The 18,065-nt window shown below is 48.9% G+C and overlaps 1 protein-coding gene across 5 annotated transcripts in view; it reads left to right on the forward strand.

Annotated features, from left to right (window-relative positions):
- The window catches only part of ERI3 (ERI1 exoribonuclease family member 3), a 131,217-nt gene that overhangs the window by 56,229 nt on the left and 56,923 nt on the right, over positions 1-18,065 (forward strand). The window contains exons 7-8 of one of the 5 annotated variants that reach the window (XM_061451428.1): positions 10,031-10,209; positions 10,294-10,364. The exons of 2 other annotated variants lie outside the window; for them this stretch is intronic. In XM_061451428.1, the coding sequence (XP_061307412.1) occupies positions 10,031-10,168 (138 nt within the window). In that variant the 3' untranslated portion in view covers positions 10,169-10,209; positions 10,294-10,364. Of the gene's footprint in view, positions 1-6,977; positions 7,787-10,030; positions 11,474-18,065 lie in introns of those variants that run through there. 2 more of the 5 variants (XM_061451427.1, XM_061451431.1) reach the window with 2 other exon arrangements.

Raw genomic sequence — 18,065 nt, forward strand, 5'->3', positions numbered from 1 at the left:
CTTTTCAATGGAGATTAGCAAATAAAGGTGTCTGCAGTGGCATTGGTTCACAGCTGGAAGGAAGTTGAAGGAATTGCTTGTAACAGCAAAATGACTGTGTTTGATAAATACTTAGCTCTGTATTTACAGAAAGGCAGAGGATGCCCTGTTGCTGAGCAAGAGGTTTGCTGTTACAACACAATTTGTTGATAAAGTTAAGTGGTGACTTTTGGTTGGCATTTTGCATAGCTGGTCTACAAGAGTTTTTGAAGAGCTGGCTGAGAAGTCCTGGACTGTTAATAAGTCTTCGAACATGGGGGAAGTTCTAGAGGACTGGAAGAAAGCTAATGTTGTACCAGTAATTTAGAAGGGCAAATGGGATGACCGATGAAGTAATTATAGCCCTATCAGCTTGACATTAATTCTGGGCAAAGTAATGAAAAGCCAGATATCATAGTTGATTAATAAAGAATGAAAAGAGGGTAATATAATGCCAATCAATGTGGATTTATGGAAACTAGATCTTTTTCAAAGTAACTTGATATTTTTTTTATGAGACTACATGTTTGGTTGATAAAGGTAACCATGTCAACGTAATATACTTCTGGAAGGCATTTGACTTGGTACCTTATGACATTTTGATTAAGAAACAAGAGTGATACAAAATCAACATGGCACACATTACATTGATTAAGAACGAGCAAACTGACAGCTCCTAGCATTTAATTGTAAATGGATAATCATCATGGAGTGCATGTCTTCCTAGTGGGGTCCCACAGGGATCTATTTCTCAGACCTCTTGTATTTAACACTTTTATCAATGCTCTAAAAGAAAACATAAAAATCATCTTCGATAAAGTGTGCAGATACTGCATCCAGGAGGCGGCTGCTTTCGATTTATAAACAGGCAATGACGAGTAGGAGCAGAGGGGCTGGATCATCCCTTTCTTTGGAACTGGTTTGACCGGTCTGGGATGCTGGGTTCCGTCTCTGCACTGGAAAGAATACTGGAGACTTGAAGACTGCACAAGAGCTGTAAGACCCTGGGAGCCATTTAAAGTTACAGAGGGAAGGGTAAGGGAGACTTGGCTGTAGTCTGTAAGTATCTAAAGGGAGAGCCAAAATGTGGTGAGAAGCTCCTTCAGCCTAGCAAACAAAAGCATAGAATCACAGAATGGTTTGGGTTGGAAAGGACCTTAAGATCATCCAGTTCCAATCCCCTGCCATGGGCAGGGACTCCTCGCACTAGACTGTGTCGCCCAAGGCTCTGTCCAACCCGGCCTTGAACAATGCTAGGGGTGGAGCATTTATCACTTCTTTGGGCAACCTGTTCCAGCGCCTCACCACCTTCACAGTGAAGAACTTCTTCCTTATATCTAACCTGAACTTCCCCTGTTTTAAGTTTGAATCCATTACCCCTTGTCCTATCACTGCAGTCCCTGATGAAGAGTCTCTCTCCAGCATCCTTGTAGGCCTCCTTCAGATACTGGAAAACTGCTACGAGGTCACCAATGAAGAGAATTGCATAAGCAGTTCCAGTGCCTGGAAGCCAAAACGAGGTAATTCAGGTGCAAATTTTTACAGTGAGGGTAATTAACCATTGGAACAACTTACCGAGGGCTGTGATGCATTCTCCAGTTCAGGAAGCAAGGTTTTTTTCCCAAAAAGATCAGCTCTGGTTCAAACAGGAGTTAATCTGGGGCAGCCTCATGGCCTTTGCAGCCAATGCCGGCAGTTTCTTCTGCCATGATCATCTTCAGCTGTCCATCTCAGCATAGCTCTGGCTGCTCTCTTCCCTTGCAGTGACAGCACCCTCAAAGGCTCCTGACTTGGGGGACCAGAGGTGGCACGAATGCCGTGAGGCTGGGGATGGAGAGGCCGGCATCCCGCTGGCATGGGCACGGGAACCCTTCTGCTCCAGGGGCTGGAGCACAGCAGCTGTCCACCACTTCTCCTTTAAATCTGTCGTGCGGCTGTCTGAACTCTGAAATTTCCTTCACTCTCTCCCTTGCCTTGTTAACATGTGTTGCCTTTGGGGTAATCAGGGAAAAAATATTATGTCCTTTTACAATTACCGGGTTTTGGAATATTAAAATGTCTCTCTGCATCGGCAGTGTTATTTTGATTGGTATTCTAACCTTTGACTAGCCCATAAAGCGAGCCGCTCTTCAAGCCAATATTGCAGGACTGAAATTTAATTCCGAAATGATTCCAGATAATAGGGAGACAGATAATGTATGCATGAAGGATATTATGTTTGGACTAAATGCAGCAGGGCCAGGGCTTGGGAGTTGAATAATAGCCCAGAGTGAGTTATAATCTGTGGGACAGAAATACCTTACTGTCAGGGCCAGAAGAGGAACTCTTAAATCAAAAGGAGGGAGATGAGGAGGGAGTCGAGGACAGTCATCTCAAAGGGAAAGGGCATCCAGAAGAGGGCTTAAAGGAGCAGCCCCTCTCCATCCTGCTACAGAAGGACCTGTCTTCCCTTTCTTATTTAACAAAGAGTGCTTAGTAAAAACACATTTCCAAGGAAAACCAATGTGCAGGAAGGTTGTACTGGGAAGAGAGGCTGAGAGTCTTCAAGTTCTTGGCAGTCTTTTCTGTTTCCTCCTCCTGGACTCATTAGAAGAGGATGCAGGATGAGTTGATACAACGGACTTCTTTGCCTCTGTTTCCCTAGAAGTTATAACCAGATGGACCAAGGGGTTGTTGATGTGGTGGGTTTGCAATATGTACTAAGGCAGGGTGCTCCTGTAATGGCAGAGTAACCATCGGGGTTGGGTTTAGTATCCACTTTCACATAAAACAAAGGCAACAAAGGGGTGTGGGCTGTGTGGCCAGTAGTTGTTGCCTTCCACCGTCTCAGCCCCCGGTCTCACTGGCAAGCAGAGTTGTCTCCATCCCTCAAAGCTGCTGCCCAGGCTGATGACTGAAGACAGGGGCTAGGAGCATCTTGTATAACAGCTGAGGTACAAATTCTGTGCCTTTTAAATACTGGAGGCTTTAAGAAGCAGCACCCCCCTTCTAGGCTCTCTGCCCCAGGGAAGGGAATTTGGGGGTTTTGCTATTTGCTCCTCTGCAAGTGGCACTTTGTGCTTTGCCAAGCAGCTTCCGAGTGTGGTGGAGCAGTCAGCAGGGTACTTTCCGCTCTGCAGTAGCTCAACCCCATAACTTAAGCCTGCTGGGCAAGGTGTTGGGAGTTTTTTCTGTAGCTAGACTTCACAGAGCATTGCAGAGCACTGCTGTCCTGGGAGGAGGGGAGCCGAGCAAGCGGAGATGGAGAATGATCTCTGCTGCTGGGGTGACACAAACCCATGTCGATATAACAGGCTTTGGCTCAGTGGCACGAGCTTATAGTTTCAAAGTAATGATCCCAGCCTTGCATTTCATTTCCTTTTCTTGCAGTCTCAGGAGCTGGTCTTGCCACAGCTGAGAGGGGCTCTAGATGCAGCCTGGAGGCTTCACTGGTTTTGGATGACTTGAGTGATAACATACATGCCCATCCCAGGAGGGCAGAAATAAGCAGTGTCCATCTTTGTCTAAATCAAATAGTTTTGTGTATTTCCCTCTTCTTTGCCTTTTGTTGTGTTTATTTTTTCTTGTTGCATCCTAAAAGCACAGGAGCAATTTTCTGTGGAACGTATGTCTGTTCAAGCTGTTCTCGGAGCTAGCAGGAAAGATGTGATCCGCTGTGGGTTAATGTAAGTTCTTGATCTTGATTCACTAGAAAGTAGCTGAGTTTCCTGGCTTGTGAAATAGCAGATTAATAAATCCTTTTGGCCATAAAATCCACACCTGGGTGAAAGAGAACCCTTCGTGCTGCCAAACTCATGGCAAGCAGAGGGCTGTGGGTTGGGCACATGCAGCCCATTCCTTCCTCACTACCATTTAGACTCTGCTGGGTAAGTAAAGACAATCTCTGTCAAGGTCCTGTTATGTGGAAACCATTTAGAGCTACTCCAGTGTAAAGGGGCCATCAGTATTTTGGTCCCATTAACATCAGTATTTTGGTCCTATTAGCAGCAAGCTCTTCCTGGCACTTCCTTCCATCCTTCTGTCCTTCCTCCCTTCCCATAGCTATCCAGCATATGTTTTAGCACGTGTTCATCTCACACGGGGATTAACTTCTTTACTATCACGGATTCTCCTACACTCTCTTTCACTAGTACATATTAAAATGTGCTAGGCACATGTTAAAAATGTCATCTCTTTTCCTAGACAAGGTGTTTTGGAGCCTAGTTTTAGCCTTTGGAGCAAACCGTTTTTGTGTACTGTGCTTGAGGAGGACCTGGCACAGGTGGAGAGAGCTCAGAAGGAAACAGAAGGGTCAGAGAGCTGGAAGATGTGTTCCCAAAAAAGACTGAGGGATGTGGGATGTTCAGCTTAGAGAAAACTAAGCAGAAATCATTTCTGGAAGAATTAAAGTGTTCAGAGGAAGGCAAAAGTTTATTCTGAGTGGTTGTGGTCAATGGCTGGTGCTCATGTCCTTACTATTGCAACGAGATCAGTAAATACTCTCTGAGGATGAGGGCAGGGATGTGAGATCTTTAGCTCTTGAGATTTCATTGTTTAGAAGACTATGGTGGGGATGGTTTGGGTGGAGCTGGTCCTGTCCTGAAGCAGACAGTGTGGGTCATCACTTCTCCCTTCCTGCCTTATTGTGACACTTGGATGCAGAATGTCTGCTTTCCCTGGACACATTGCTGAAACCCAGAGCACCTGAGCAGGGAAAGAAGGGATGGTTGCCTTGGCTGCCATGTATGTTCTCCCATCCTTTCCTGATGCTGTTTACCCAGATCAGGATGTTTGTATGGGGAAAATCCCAAGATGGCCTTTATTATTTGGCAGTGCCTTCAGGCTTCAGCAAGGACCAGGGCCTCCTGGTACCATGTGTGGTACAGAGGGCACTCAGATAAGGCAGGAAAGTGGTGATTCAAGGAAGCTGAGGAACACAATTATCTTATTTGGCCCCATGCAGCCTGCCCATACTGGACAAATTGTTAAGTAGAATTTGTTGTTTCTGTGCCTTTATTAGCCAGTTCAAAAGCTTAGCCTTCTAGATGATGTTGTAAACAGTGGTTTGCTGGGTGCACTGCAGTGGTTGCTTTATCTAAAGCATCATTCTCTATTCAAGTGGTTGGCATTTGTGGTTCTACATGCACATCACCGTAGCCTGCAGGCGCAAGGCACGGAGGCAGCTGCTCAGACCTCCTGTGCTGCTCTTCCTGCTTAGTGCCATATTGCTCAACTGCACCTCACTGTGCCTGTGCTCCCCTTGCTGGGGGATTTGAGCATCTGCCCCCTGCACCCAGGAGCCTCCTGGCTCCCATCTGACTGTGTGCACACTGCTGCTGAGGTTAAACGTACTGCTCAGACCTTTACACCATGAGAGGTTGCTGCTCACAGGTGGAGGAAGGAGCCACGCTGGCTTTCCTGGTCCTGCCTGTTGATGAGGCAGTGTGCTGTAGGTGCCAAAGTTTTGGAAAGAGCGTTCAAAAGCAAGCAAAATAAGCACAGTGAAATCTAAGCAGCTTGTCCTTTTGGTAAGAAATCTTTCTGCAGTGTTGAGGTTATGCAGCCTGAAGTGGCCTCATGGTCCCCACAATGGGGTCTGGATAGGCAGGGAGTTGTTGCAGGCCTGGTCATGGTGTGACTGGGGACCTGTTAGCTGGACCCTTGCTGTAGGTGGGTATAATGGTGTGCACAGCATGGCTGCTGCATGGCTGATGTGCCACACACTTGCATCCAGACTTGCCCAGTAGTGAGCCCTTGGCATGGAAGCCTAGGAGCAGACCAGGGAAACCATAAGGATGGTCAGAATTGACCCTGGATCTCCACTGAGCAGGTGTCTCTCTGGCACCAGTCTGGCATTTCACCTGCACGCAGGACCATGGCTGTGCCTGTGAGGCACCAGTGCTGTTAGCAAAACATGGGGGCCTCCAATCTCACATGCCTGCTTATATGAAGGTGTGAGGCAGGCTGTGTTTTCCCAAGTTTCGTGTGCTCTGGTCAGCTGGAGAGGCTGGAGCCTTCTGTGTGGCCTGGTATTGCACGAGGCAAGCCTGACCCCGGGCCTGACACAGCTCCCTGCAGTCAATACCAGAGCAAGGCAAGAGGAGAAGGGATTAGAGGCAGGGCATGTTTTACAATAATCCTGTAACGTGTGCTGCATTCCAGGCCAGGAGGAGCTGGTAGGCAAAGGCACAGTGCGTGAAAGATGGCCTTTCCCAGAGTCCCATGGGCCAGGCAAGGGGCAGAGCATCCCTGCATCCCAGTCCTTCAGCTGGAGCTTTACATGGGTACCGGTACAGCTGCCTAGTGCCTGGGAAAGGAGCAGTGTCCTCTTTTCTCTGCATTTAAAAGACAGGAGCTCCATGTAGGAGCATAAAAGCTGATGTGTGTAGCCCTCCAAGGAGGGATGGAGGGTAAATCAGATTTTGTAGCTTTGGAGATTAAAACATTAACTGGTTTTGTCCGCATTGTCCCACCAAGCCAGCATGGCTACAAGAAGGAGAGTGACTGCCTGCCACCTCCACCAGCAACAGCAGGCTGGTTTATGGTAGCAATTTGCTTGCCAGTAACTGGAAAGAGGTTTTGTTATATGAGGTGTTCCTGGTGCCCTGTGCTGAATGTGATGCACTATCCTGCTGAAAGGGGGGATACTGTGGTGCTGCTGCTTCTTGACTGAGAAACTGGGGGTGGTGCAGCCTCTGCCCCATTGCACAGAGGGGTACTGTGGCTTGGCTGTTGCTTCTCATGGGCTTGATATAAAGCAGCAAGAGAGGCAGAACTGGGAGGTGGGAGATACTGTAGAGGAATTTGTGTATTAATAACTTACAGTTCTTCACAGTCATTAATTAATTAAATCCCTCAGAACCCCAAGGCTACTAAGCAAGTTGATTTCACAGTTGGGATTAAGAGTCTCCTGCTGCCCTTCCCCCATGCTGGCACAGTACTTCTGGCTCCATCCTGGCTATTGCTCTTTCCACTTGCAGGTTTCCTTGCTTGAACTCTTTGCCTGCAGCCCATGGATCGGATCTGTGACAGTGGCTTCCTGAGAACTGGCTGGAAAGTCTGCAGATAGCCTGCTTTTGCATAGGAAACAACCCTTCATCTAGGCATAAACTTCTGTTTTGTGGCCCACTGGGGAGGGCATCTCTGATCACATCAAGGCATGAGCCCAGCCAGGGGCTATCTCACAGTGTCTGGTTTTCCCATTTGCCTGGGCCCCTCATATAGACTGGGACCAGCTTCTCCTTAAGTGCTTTGACATGGATTTTGGTGCTCGCCAAAGCTCCAGAGCAAATGGACATCCTGAAGTCATAGTCTGGATTTCTGCACTGCAGTCTTCCCAGGCCTGCTCAGTACCCATCAAGTTCTTAGCAGTGCCTTTCTGCATGTCAGTAGGTGTGGAAGCAAGATGCTTGTATTTACTTTTCCCTTCCTTGCGTTAAATCTCATATTGAAAGAGTTCATAATGATGCTGTGTGATGTTTTCTTGGGCATCCTGTCCACAGATGAATATGCAGGTTTCACTCGAGGCTGATAGATCGGCTTCACCTCCTTCACTTTTCTTTGGGCCAGATACTCCAGCATTTTTGCAGTGCACTCAATATACCTTAAAGCCACCAGCTTCCACTAAGCTGTGTAGGATAGAGTGTAGCCAAGCTGGTCTCTCTCCTACGTGCAGTGACTGGCACCCACAGTGGGTTTCGGCAGTGTGGAGATGAAACCCCAGTGCACTGTTGTGCCAGCACTGCTCATGCATGCATCCTGCAGATGCATATTTGAACAAACTGTGGATATTTAGATGTTTTAAACAAACTGTGGATATGGTCTTGTGCCAACTGGAGGAAAGCCTGCTCTCTGCGCTCTCCAGTTTGTAACCTCTGTCAGCCTGGCTCTGATTGATGCTATTAATATTTTAGAGATCATTTAGGATCTCCGCCTTGGCTGAGCTCCTTGCTCGGGGAAGAGCTGTCCTGCGTGGATGTCCGCAGCTGCCAGAGGAGCACGTTTGCTGCCTGCCTGTGTGTTTTGGAGGAGGCAGGTCTGCAAGTTAGCAGGGCTAGGAGTACTAATGGGAGCACAAAGCCTTCAAAGAGCTAATTGCTAGCCTCCAGCAGGTACAGACTGGCCCTTTCTGTAGGTGGGGTCTTTCAGCCTCCCTTAGACATTCCCTTCCATCCTTGCCTTTTGCCAAAGGGCCCAGTTTTCTTCTGGATGTTGTCCCACAGGCTGCATTTAACCAAGGTCCTTGCTGTGGAGGGGTGTCACCATGCCCCTGCTTAGCCCTTCCAGCTCCTGGAACTGGCCTCAGCTTAGCTGCCAAACCCAGAAGAACTCTGCATCTCTCCTGTGTTTTTTGTCTCACTTTGCCTTTGTACCATGTATGCTTTGGCCACATGGAGTTGTTCTACTGTAGCCTTGCCTATGGGGTCAGCCAGTGCCGATCAGGAGGCGATTGACATCCTTTGCTGATGCTCTGTTAGTGCATCATCTCCAGCTGCCTCTCAGGAGCTGCACGTGGATCCATCCTGCACCTCCCTCCCTTGCACCCTACTCTAAACAGTGAGCTGCAGAGCCATTCCTCTCGGTGCAAGAGTGCTCAGGTGACAGCTCTACTTGCTCAGCCCATGGGGCCCAGCTAAACCGAGCTGTGGGAATAGGGCTGATGTGCTGCAGGGGTGGGGGCTCTGGCAGATCCAGGAGACAGTGAAGCCATGCGACTGAATCCCAGACTGTGTTTGCTCTGCCTAATTATCAAAAGTATGAGTTTGTTCTGCTAGGTGCACATTATGCCTTTATTGTGGTGTAATTATGCCAGCTGCCTATGTTTAGTGTCATAAAAAGGAATAAAATGCCCATTACCCGCCTAAAGAATTCTTCTTGTGGTTTTTTTTTTTTATTTTTATTGCTCTGGAGTACACAGTGGGGATATCTTTGAGCAGCAATTCTCCATGTAAAATAGCTAGTGAAATACTGCACCTTCCGGAGAGCTCCTCCAGCCAGCAGCCTGCAAAGGCAGCTGCCACTGCTGCCTACTGCCAGCTCGAGCTGGTGGTCGAGATGGTGAAGACACCATGCTGCCACCACACTGCCTTGCCCTACTTGAGCTCGGCTGCTTTCCGGCAGCGTTCCCCTCCTGCTGTCCAGGTCCCAAAGCTCCCTCCTGCCAGCACAGTGCCGGAGAGGTGCAGAGTGATTTCCAAACAGAGGAGAGGATGCAGCCTCACTGCCTGCTGGAGCTATTAGGAAAGATACGATGGTTATCTAGATCTAGCCAAGCTATTACGATGTGTGAAGGAGTCCTGTGCCTGTAAGGTAGTCAAGAGAGCAACAAAGTGATGTGAAGGTAGAAGCCATGTGCTTCTTCACCCTGCCTCATGTGGAGTGCTGATAACAAAAGCCAAGCAGCATGAACCTGCCAACGTGGTGGTGCTCTTGCAACAGCAGGGATGCTAAGCCTCATCCCCCAGCCAATCTGCAGCTCCTGCATTTTGGCTTCAGCTGCTTTGGGGTTTCTTGTGGCATCTGAATCTCTGGGGATGTGTTGCTGTGATGGTGAGAGATGCCTCGAGGAGCCGCATCCTCCAAGAGCTGAGGTTCTGTGCAAACATCAATTACCGAAACATGTACCCTGCCAGGGAGGAGCAGCGGGAGGCTTGCTTTGTGTATATAAGCACGAGAGGCATTTTGGTGATGTTAAATTATTTCTGGTAGAAGAAAAAAAAATACAGAAAACACTAAATCCAAACCCCACATCTTTAGAGGTTGTTAAAAGCTGCCTCTCTGCTTTTCCTTCTTCTAATAGTTTCAGTCTCTGATTGCAAACGGACTTTATTAGCCTCATTAGGAGCAGTTAGTGCTGGCTATAGATAGCTCTGAAATGTATGGTTTCAGTGGATGGTAAATCTGTTGGTTTAGTTGGCTTGTTTTTCAACTCGATGATGTTTTCAGCAGTTCCCTGGTCCCCGCAGCCCGGCTGTGCCACAGATACCTCACACAACGTCCCTTTTAATTCCCTCCGTTTATTTTTTTACGTCAGGTGTTCCTTGAAGTGGCCTTCACAGCTCTCCACCCTTTTAGCCGACAACTACGTCAGGGGAAGATGGACTTGCACCTCCCCGCAGCTTCATTGCATATGCACACGCCGTCTGCCCCGGCGGCACGATTGCCTTGGTGAAGAATCCAGGGGGCTGCTGATAGCAATCATTGATTAAGAGGGTAATTGTCCTGAAAATTCAGATTGATCAAAAGGCAGAAATGATAACTTGTGTAACTGTGTTTAAAACCACGTCCTGTCAATAGGGGAGACTGAGACGTGGCGAGCAGAAAGCAGGGAGAATTGGATATGCGAGCGGGTGAGTGTGCCTATGGTTTGGGGAGGAGGGGGAGCTATTCTTCCTTGGGGTCCGTAGCAGGATGTTTCTTGTCACTGACGCTGGGCTATTGGAGATTCAATCACTTTTATCTTCCCCTCTCTCTCAATCCAAATGCCTTTTCATATTAGAAAATTAGAATCAGCTCTGCTCATGCAAGATTTATTAGCTCTGCTGAGCAATACCACAGAAGAGTAAATGATGTCGCATTTCAGGGGCTTTTTACACATTATGACCAAACTTGCAACTTCTTAAATATTCTTCCATTGAGCCACTGCAGGGTGTGAAAGGGATGGGGAACAGACTTCTCTCTGGAAATAGTTCTGCACCAGTCCGGCTGTCTCTTCTTTATTGTCGTAATGATTGGATTTGGTTGCTTATACAGGTCTTTTCTGTGGGTTCAGTTTTTGTGCTTATTGCTCTGGAAACCAAACTCTAAGAATTGAGCTTGTTTATTCCATTTTTTTTGTAGTTCCTTTGTAGAAACACTTTTCGGTTCTAAAATGCAGATCTTTGGAGCTCTGCTGCTTGCTGGCACTCATTTACATCTGAAGAAGACAAATCTCATTTCCTGCTTACATTTTTAACCCTGCATTTTGCATGGGGTGGCTGCTTTTTTAAATGCCTTCTGACCTTGTGTCGTACACAGCTCATGTTTTGTGTGATGGTCATTTGGTCTTCAGGCAGTAGACGCTAAAGCTCTTTAAAGAGATGAATGAATTTGAGCTCGTAACACTCTATAGATATTGTGGGGATACTGAGGCACAGGGAGGGGTTGGAAGATTTCCCTGTGAATCCATATCAGAGATGGGAATAGAAATCAGGTCTCATCTCTCCTGTTCCTGGACTACAGCCACAGGGATTGCTTGTGAGGCTTTTCACTTTCAAATTGCTTTGCAGGTATTAAATCCATGCAGCATCCTTGTGGGATGACTGCCCAGGAGGGTCACTCAGCTGCAAGAGTTGGAATAACAGGCTGTTGGGAGCCTCTGCCTGAGGTGCTGTTTGGTTCTTCTCCCCAGCTCAAGAATTAATGCATTTTAGGTTCACCATTTTTCATTGATGGTACACAAATGATCTGATGATCCACCAATCACTGACGATGCACTCCGCAGCTCTCCACCCCTCTCACAATGAGCATTGTGTAGGTAGCACCTAAACAAAAAAAAAGTGGCTGTTTCAAAGTAAACACCATTTTCTGCTAGTTCTGGTTTGGAAAATTCCCAAAAGGGAGCAAATTTTATTCCAGCCATCATTATTTAGGAAGGTAGACAGCACCGAACAGGGATACTGATACCCCTGTTTTCAGTGTCTCACACTAAAACCAGCATTAAACAGAAGCTGGCATCAAGCTTTGGAAGGGAATAGTCCATTCATAGCTTCAGCTGCTGTCATCATCGTGCAGTGGAGCCCAGCACCTGCAGCTGAGCTTCTGCCAGTCTTTTGTCTGTTTGGGTCTGACTTTTCCTTCACATGGCCAAGCTGCTGGGAGGATTGCAGTGCAGACAGGATGAAGAAAAGGTTGGGGCAGCCTCATGGTAAGATCCTCTCCCTTATCTATCAGCGTAGCCAACACGTGACATCACCATGGCTCATCACTGTGGGCTCCAAATGCTTAGCATCTTCTGCTTGGCAGGTTTAAAGGGACTCTATTAGCAGGAAGTGCTAATTACATTTAAAACAGCACCATAGTTGGACCTGTCCAAATGCCAGTCTAACTTGGCACAAAGTTTACCATTCATCTTAGCAAAAGACATTTCTGAAGAGCTGCTTGAAGCTGTGGCTTGTTGGCAAGGAGATTTCTCATCGAGTGTCGGTGCTTGGGAGGCAGATACACTTGACAAGCAGAAGGACTTGACTTTTTCCCCTTCCATGTACAAGCACTATGTATTATTCAAGGTCTTCTTAAGTCAATGCTGGGTTATTAATCGGTTGCTTCTCTGCATGTTAAATTTGCCTACTAATTTCGAGGCTCTGGAAGAGGATTGCAGCTATGAGCTTGCACAGTATTTTCCCTCCATGGCTCTCCATACATCCATGCATGCAGTGTGGGGCTGCTGCACCCCTTTGCCTTGGGTTCAGGTGACGTGGTGCTGCCTGTGTGCCAGACAGCCATCTGGGGAGCTGAGCTCCAGGTTATTGACTTAATGTTCCCATTTCAGATACTCACTGTTGGCAGGGGGAGCAGGGGCAGGGCCAGAGCAGTAAAAGCCTTGCTGAAACTTGGTGGGCCAGGCAAGACCCCATCAAACCACTTCCTGAGGACTTGGGGTACTACAGTCCCAGGTGACACTAGGGAGGGATACACTGGTGTGGCATTATGCACTGCCCAGGAAGGGTTTGCTCATGAGAAAGGTGTTACCCACCTCCCCTTGGCTCCTGCCTGGTTTGCAGGCTGATGTAAGGAGTTATTTGCAGCTGATTTGGAGACAGCCTTCATGTCCTGGGACTCTTCCTCCCCTGTTCCCCAGCCACACCTCCATGCTCCAGTCTCCTCTCCCTCCATGAGCACAGGCAGTGCTGCCCGCAGTAGGCAAGGCACGTGGGCCAGTAGCGCCTGCACGTTCCAGGAATCACGTCAGCTGTCATTACTTACATTACCTTGATTGGGAACAGTCAGTTATGTCACCGTCCATCATCGTGTCTCTCCCAGGAGACGCTGAGGAAGGAGGAGAGGAGCAGGAATTATAAAGCGCTTCTGCGGTGCTCCGCCAATCCCACTGCTCAGTTGGCTGAACATCTGTCATCAGGCAGCTTGAAGACAAGGTGCTTTGTCTGATGGATCTTCCCATTGTAGCTCCACAGGGAGGGGCCTTCAGCAACACGGGAGACTACCCTGAGGGAATAGCACTGGGGACTTTGTGGAGTTCAGCCTGAAGGGAATGATGCTGCTGCATGGAAAGCTATGGGGGGGACCACAGGAGAACCTGCTGGGGCTGTGGGCTGGGCTCTCGTGGCTGAGAGCTGCTTTGGAGCCAGAGTTACCAAAACTGCCTCCAGTCTGAATGAGGCAGAGCTCAGACTTGCACGTTCTCCCCATGTGTGACTGCAGAGGATTCCTGGCCATGTCTCAGGTTTGAGTTCATCCTCTCTTTGGCAGGGAGCTCCAGATTCTCCCAATGAGAATGAGATTTGGCTTTTGATGAAGGAAGCATTTCATTTCTAATGGAAAATGATCTGGAAAGTTTCCAGCCCTCTCTGTCCCTATCAATTTGGGACTTTGTCTCCCATTCCAGCAGCAAGTCTCTCTGGCTCAGGTCCCCCTTGCAGACTGGGGGACAACATGTGGCAGTGGCTGTGTCCATCTCTGTGGCACAGCCCATGGTGCCAGGTGTGGTGGGGAGGACAGCTCATCTGTCTAGCAGCCTCCTGTGGATGTATTTGTGCCTGAAGTCAAGATGGGTTTGAGAGGTTAAGGAGAAACAGGAGTTCCATGGCTGTGGCCAGAGGTGCTCCAGGGCTGTAAAGCCAGGTTTTCCAAGGCTTGTGTGACCATGTCTGTCAAGGCTGAAAGTGAGAACCATTCAAGAAGGACACATTACCTGGCAGGACACACTGGGAGGTGGGTAAGGCAGCAGTGCCTGCCTCCTTGGGTTTCTTGCTATGTGCGTGTTGGTCCTGGCAGTGTTACTCTGGGAGAAACACTACCTGTTAAGCGCAGTGCTCACAGGATTTATGTTAGCTGGGCAGGGAGCAAGAGTGGTTTGGCTGTGTTGCCTCTCTAGATAGCAGGCAGCTGGAGGGAAGGAAAGTCAGGGCAGGGCATGAGAGGGCTGCACCTAGGGACTGAAGCAGGGAAGAGAAAGTTTCATGGCTGGTTCTGTATGTTTCTGCTTGAGCAGCTCTATCAAAGGAGGGAGATGGTTCAAAGGGAAATCTTAAAGCACAAAGAGGAGCTGGCTGGTGCCAGCAGTGGCACACAGGTGCTGTGTGGGTATGTCCTGGGCTGCTGAAGCAGCCTGGTCTCAGTCAGGGCTGTGCGAGGCATCTTGTGCGGGTACAGCCAGCAAGCTCCGACCTGTTATCTATCCTGTCATTTAAAGTACTTGCACTATGCAAAAGGGAGGCTTTATGTGAGCCAGGGGCATTGCTGCTGTTATTCTTAGCTGAGTTTGAAGAGCTCTTGCTATCCTCAGCTTTAGGTATAGGCTTTGTTGTGCTGGATGGCCCAGGTGCATGGAAAAGATTGCAGTGGGTACATGGAGCAGAGGAGGGTTGTTCTGGAGGAAAAGTGGGTTTCCATGGTGGGGGGATAGCTAGTGAAGTGAGTAAATATGTGCTATAAACACGTTCAGAGCATCTCTGCGTGAAGAGCCCAGCACAGCCTTTTTGAGTGAATAGAAAGAGAGCCTGGGTTCAGTTCATATGTCTGTTTTCATTTCTTTTCTTCTCCTGGTCAACTGTGGCTGTAGATAAGAGTTTTCTATTTGAAGTTCAGAAGGGAAGGGAAATCCATTGTTGGAAGAGGAGACTTTCTTTTTGCTTGATATCTATCTCCAGCGACACAGCAGAGAAGGAAAAGATTTGCTATGATAAAGGTAGCTTGGAAAAAAAAAAAAGGCACATTGAGTGTTGCTTTTCTCTGTACTTCAAAGCCTGGAGTAATATGGAGCAGTGTAAAAGAAGGGAGGAAAAAAAACAACCTAGCCCAGCCTCTGCATGGGGGCTGTGAATGGAGAGCTGTAATAGAGCAACGTCCTGGCCAGATATCCAGCACTGTGCCCAAGCCCTTCACCAGGGCTTGGTGTGGTGTTACTCAGCGTGCACAGCACTGCCAGGACTCCACGGGGATGGGCTGCAGGGGGGGGATGCTCATTGCAGGGGGAGCAGAGGAAACGTTTTGCATGTGGTGCCTCCTATGGAAGGACAGAAGCAAGGGAAGTCGTGCACTGGAAGGAAAACCAGGCAAGTCTGGAAGCAGCATGGGAAAAATGTGCCAATAAACACTTAATTATTGAAATAACTCAGAGGTTGCATGGAGTGTTCAATATGATGAGGCAGGGTGAAAAAGCTGAAGAGCACAGCTCTGGTGAGGGCTACGGGTGGGAAATGGCTAAGTATTTCCATCCATGTGCCTGTAGCCAGGGGGGGTTGGCTTTCTTGGGTCCTGGGCTGTAGGATCCACTTTCCCTGGGGCTCAGTTGTTTCCAAAGGAACCAGAGTGGGGAAGTGCCTATGCGTGCCACCCCTTTGGCTTGGAGCTCCAGCCTCCACAATTGCCAGTGGGATTCGGGTGACCCAATTGTGGGCCTGGGCTTTGTGACAGAGGCAGAGATGGGAGCTCCCTGCCAGAGGACACGGCAGGGGACAGAGAGGTGCAGCCCAGCAGCTGGGGCTTGTGACACCCCTCTTGCAGTACATCTGTGTCCACACAGGCTTCCCCATTCCTCTGCCCCAAGGGTACCCTCCAGCCAGACTGATGGAATGGGGATGCCATCATGGTTTTCATGTTCATCCCCATTCCAAGCTCAACACATGGTCCTGGCTTCTGGAACAGCTCTTGCTGTGCCAGCCCGCTGCAGCTCTGCCAGTGTGTCTTGGGCTCACTGGGCTGCTGGGGCACCCCTGGAGCAGAAAATGGCCAAGACCCCCTGTTCCCCTCCAAGAAACCAGTGCAAGTAAAGGAGAGAGCAGGCGTGTGCTGGAGGCTTTGCCTCTGCAGGAGGCTGGGGAGGAGGAGGACGAGAAACCAACAAACTCATTTTCAGCGCTGACCTGAGCAGAGGCTGTAAGTGAAAAGATTTCCAGCAAACCTGGCTGGTCAGGGTTGCTAACGAGCCCTTCCTTTGAGCAATGTTTTACATTCTTTAAAGATCGCAGGGAGCTCTTGGGGAGAATCTACTAAAGTAAATGGCAGAGTCAAGTGCACTGGCTCCTTTCTTTCCCTTTTCTTTTCCCTTTTTTTTTTTCCCTTTCCCCTTTCTTGGTTCTCTTTATTACGTGGAGTTGCTCAGGCTCTTTCTCTCACTTCTGTTTCTCCTTTTGTTCTCTCTTTGTCTATTTATCACACTGTGAAGGTTGAAAGAGATGTTATTAATCTGGGAGAATGAAGGCAGGATTAGTGGTATGAATCGGATTTTGAGAGCTGTAATGATGGAAAGACTCGCTCTGCTGGCGGGCTGCGTGAGTTTGATAAATGGGGAGCACTCCAAACTGACTCGCGCCTTCCTCCGCACTGCTCGCTTTGCCCGCTGGGGCGTGCCATGCTCTCAGATCTGCCAGCCATCCCACACCGCTCCTACCTGAACCAGAGCAAAAAGCCAAGGGTAAATCAGAGACAAATATCTCCCATTGCACTTAAAGAGATCATTTCTTTCAACATCTTTTTCAAACACGGTCCTGTCAAGTTCTTGGACAGCCTCGTGCAGAGGTAGGATCCTTCCTTGGAGCCGCGGCCATGCGTTATTGTCTCCTGGCATGGCTTTGCGGAGGAGTTAATGCGGATGCAGCAAAGCTCCCATCCTGCAAGGCACAAAGAAGCAGAATCATCTCTGTAGGGCTGCACCATGCTGTGTTTGCCTCTTGAGGAATGCACCAGGCTTCAAAGCCCTGTGGGGCTGGAAGAAGGCAGGGGGTATCTCATCCAAAGTTGCTTTGGGGTCTTTACCAGGGAATCTCCTGAATGAGGGGTTCTGCCCTTGCATAACATGAGTCAGGTCCCCTGTTATCAAGCTTGGGGGTGGTAAAGCAGGCTCTGGAACATCCAAGCAGAGAATAGCCCCTGTCTACGGGGCAAGGCAGGAATGTCTGGACCAGCGTTTTCAGTGAGTAGGGTCCTTTCGTGGGATCACCCCATTGCACGCTCACCCACTTGAGCCCTTCCTCATCCCACCCTTGGGTGTGTGGTGGTCCATGTTGCACCCTACAGAGCTAGAAGAGACTTGTATGGTAGAATATGTTGCACTTTGAAGCTGGTTCATGAGTACAGAGCTCGCTGCCCTGTTGATGTTGTGCCACCAGGTGTACATACATGGTACCTCTACCCTTGTCCTAGGGCCCTTCAGTGTGGCCCTTACCCCATCCTATGCTATGATTTCTGCTATGGACATTTTGGACTCACTGCTTGCTGTCATGGATAGGTTCAGGTCTTGTGTTCCAGCCTGGAAGCATGGATTTGCTTAAGTGAGGTGTGGTTGCATGAAGGCCAAGTACAACATGTTGGGAAAGTTTGGGTGCTTCAGTCCCCCTCATCCCAGGTGTTGTGGGCTGGACTTGGCCCTACAGCCCAACCAGGTGAGCACTGAGTGTATGGTGATGGGTGTATAACCACCCATCGCTGCAAAGTTTGCATCTTACCGGGGTTGAGTAGAGGTTTATTGCTCAGTAGAGGAGGGGAAACATCTGTGTGCAGCAGGAACCCTGTTGCGATGGGGGAGTCAGGCCATGGGCAGCCCAGAGTTGTCAATGTCCCTTTAACTACAAGGTAATGGACTCCCCCGCGCTCTGGCTGAGCTCTCCTCCTGCCTTGGCAGGAGCGGTAATGATTGTCAAGGTAGAGCTAATGAGACGTGCACATCTTTAAAGGATCGTGGCTTCCGAGACAGAATTAAAAGACAAAAAATAGAAAAGAAGGGATGGGGGAAGGAGAGAAAGTCCAACTGCGCTGCCTTGGCCAGCAAGGTCCATCTGTCCTCCTTGCCCCTTGGCAGGATCACCCCTAAATGACTTGCAGTGTCTTTTTGTTGCTGCTGCAATTCCTGT

The sequence above is a fragment of the Pezoporus flaviventris genome, unplaced genomic scaffold (genome assembly GCF_033815535.1).
Source record: "Pezoporus flaviventris isolate CSIRO_AGI_PZ_B2104156 unplaced genomic scaffold, CSIRO_AGI_Pfla_v1 ptg000013l, whole genome shotgun sequence".
NCBI classification, from domain to species: Eukaryota; Metazoa; Chordata; class Aves; order Psittaciformes; family Psittacidae; genus Pezoporus; species Pezoporus flaviventris.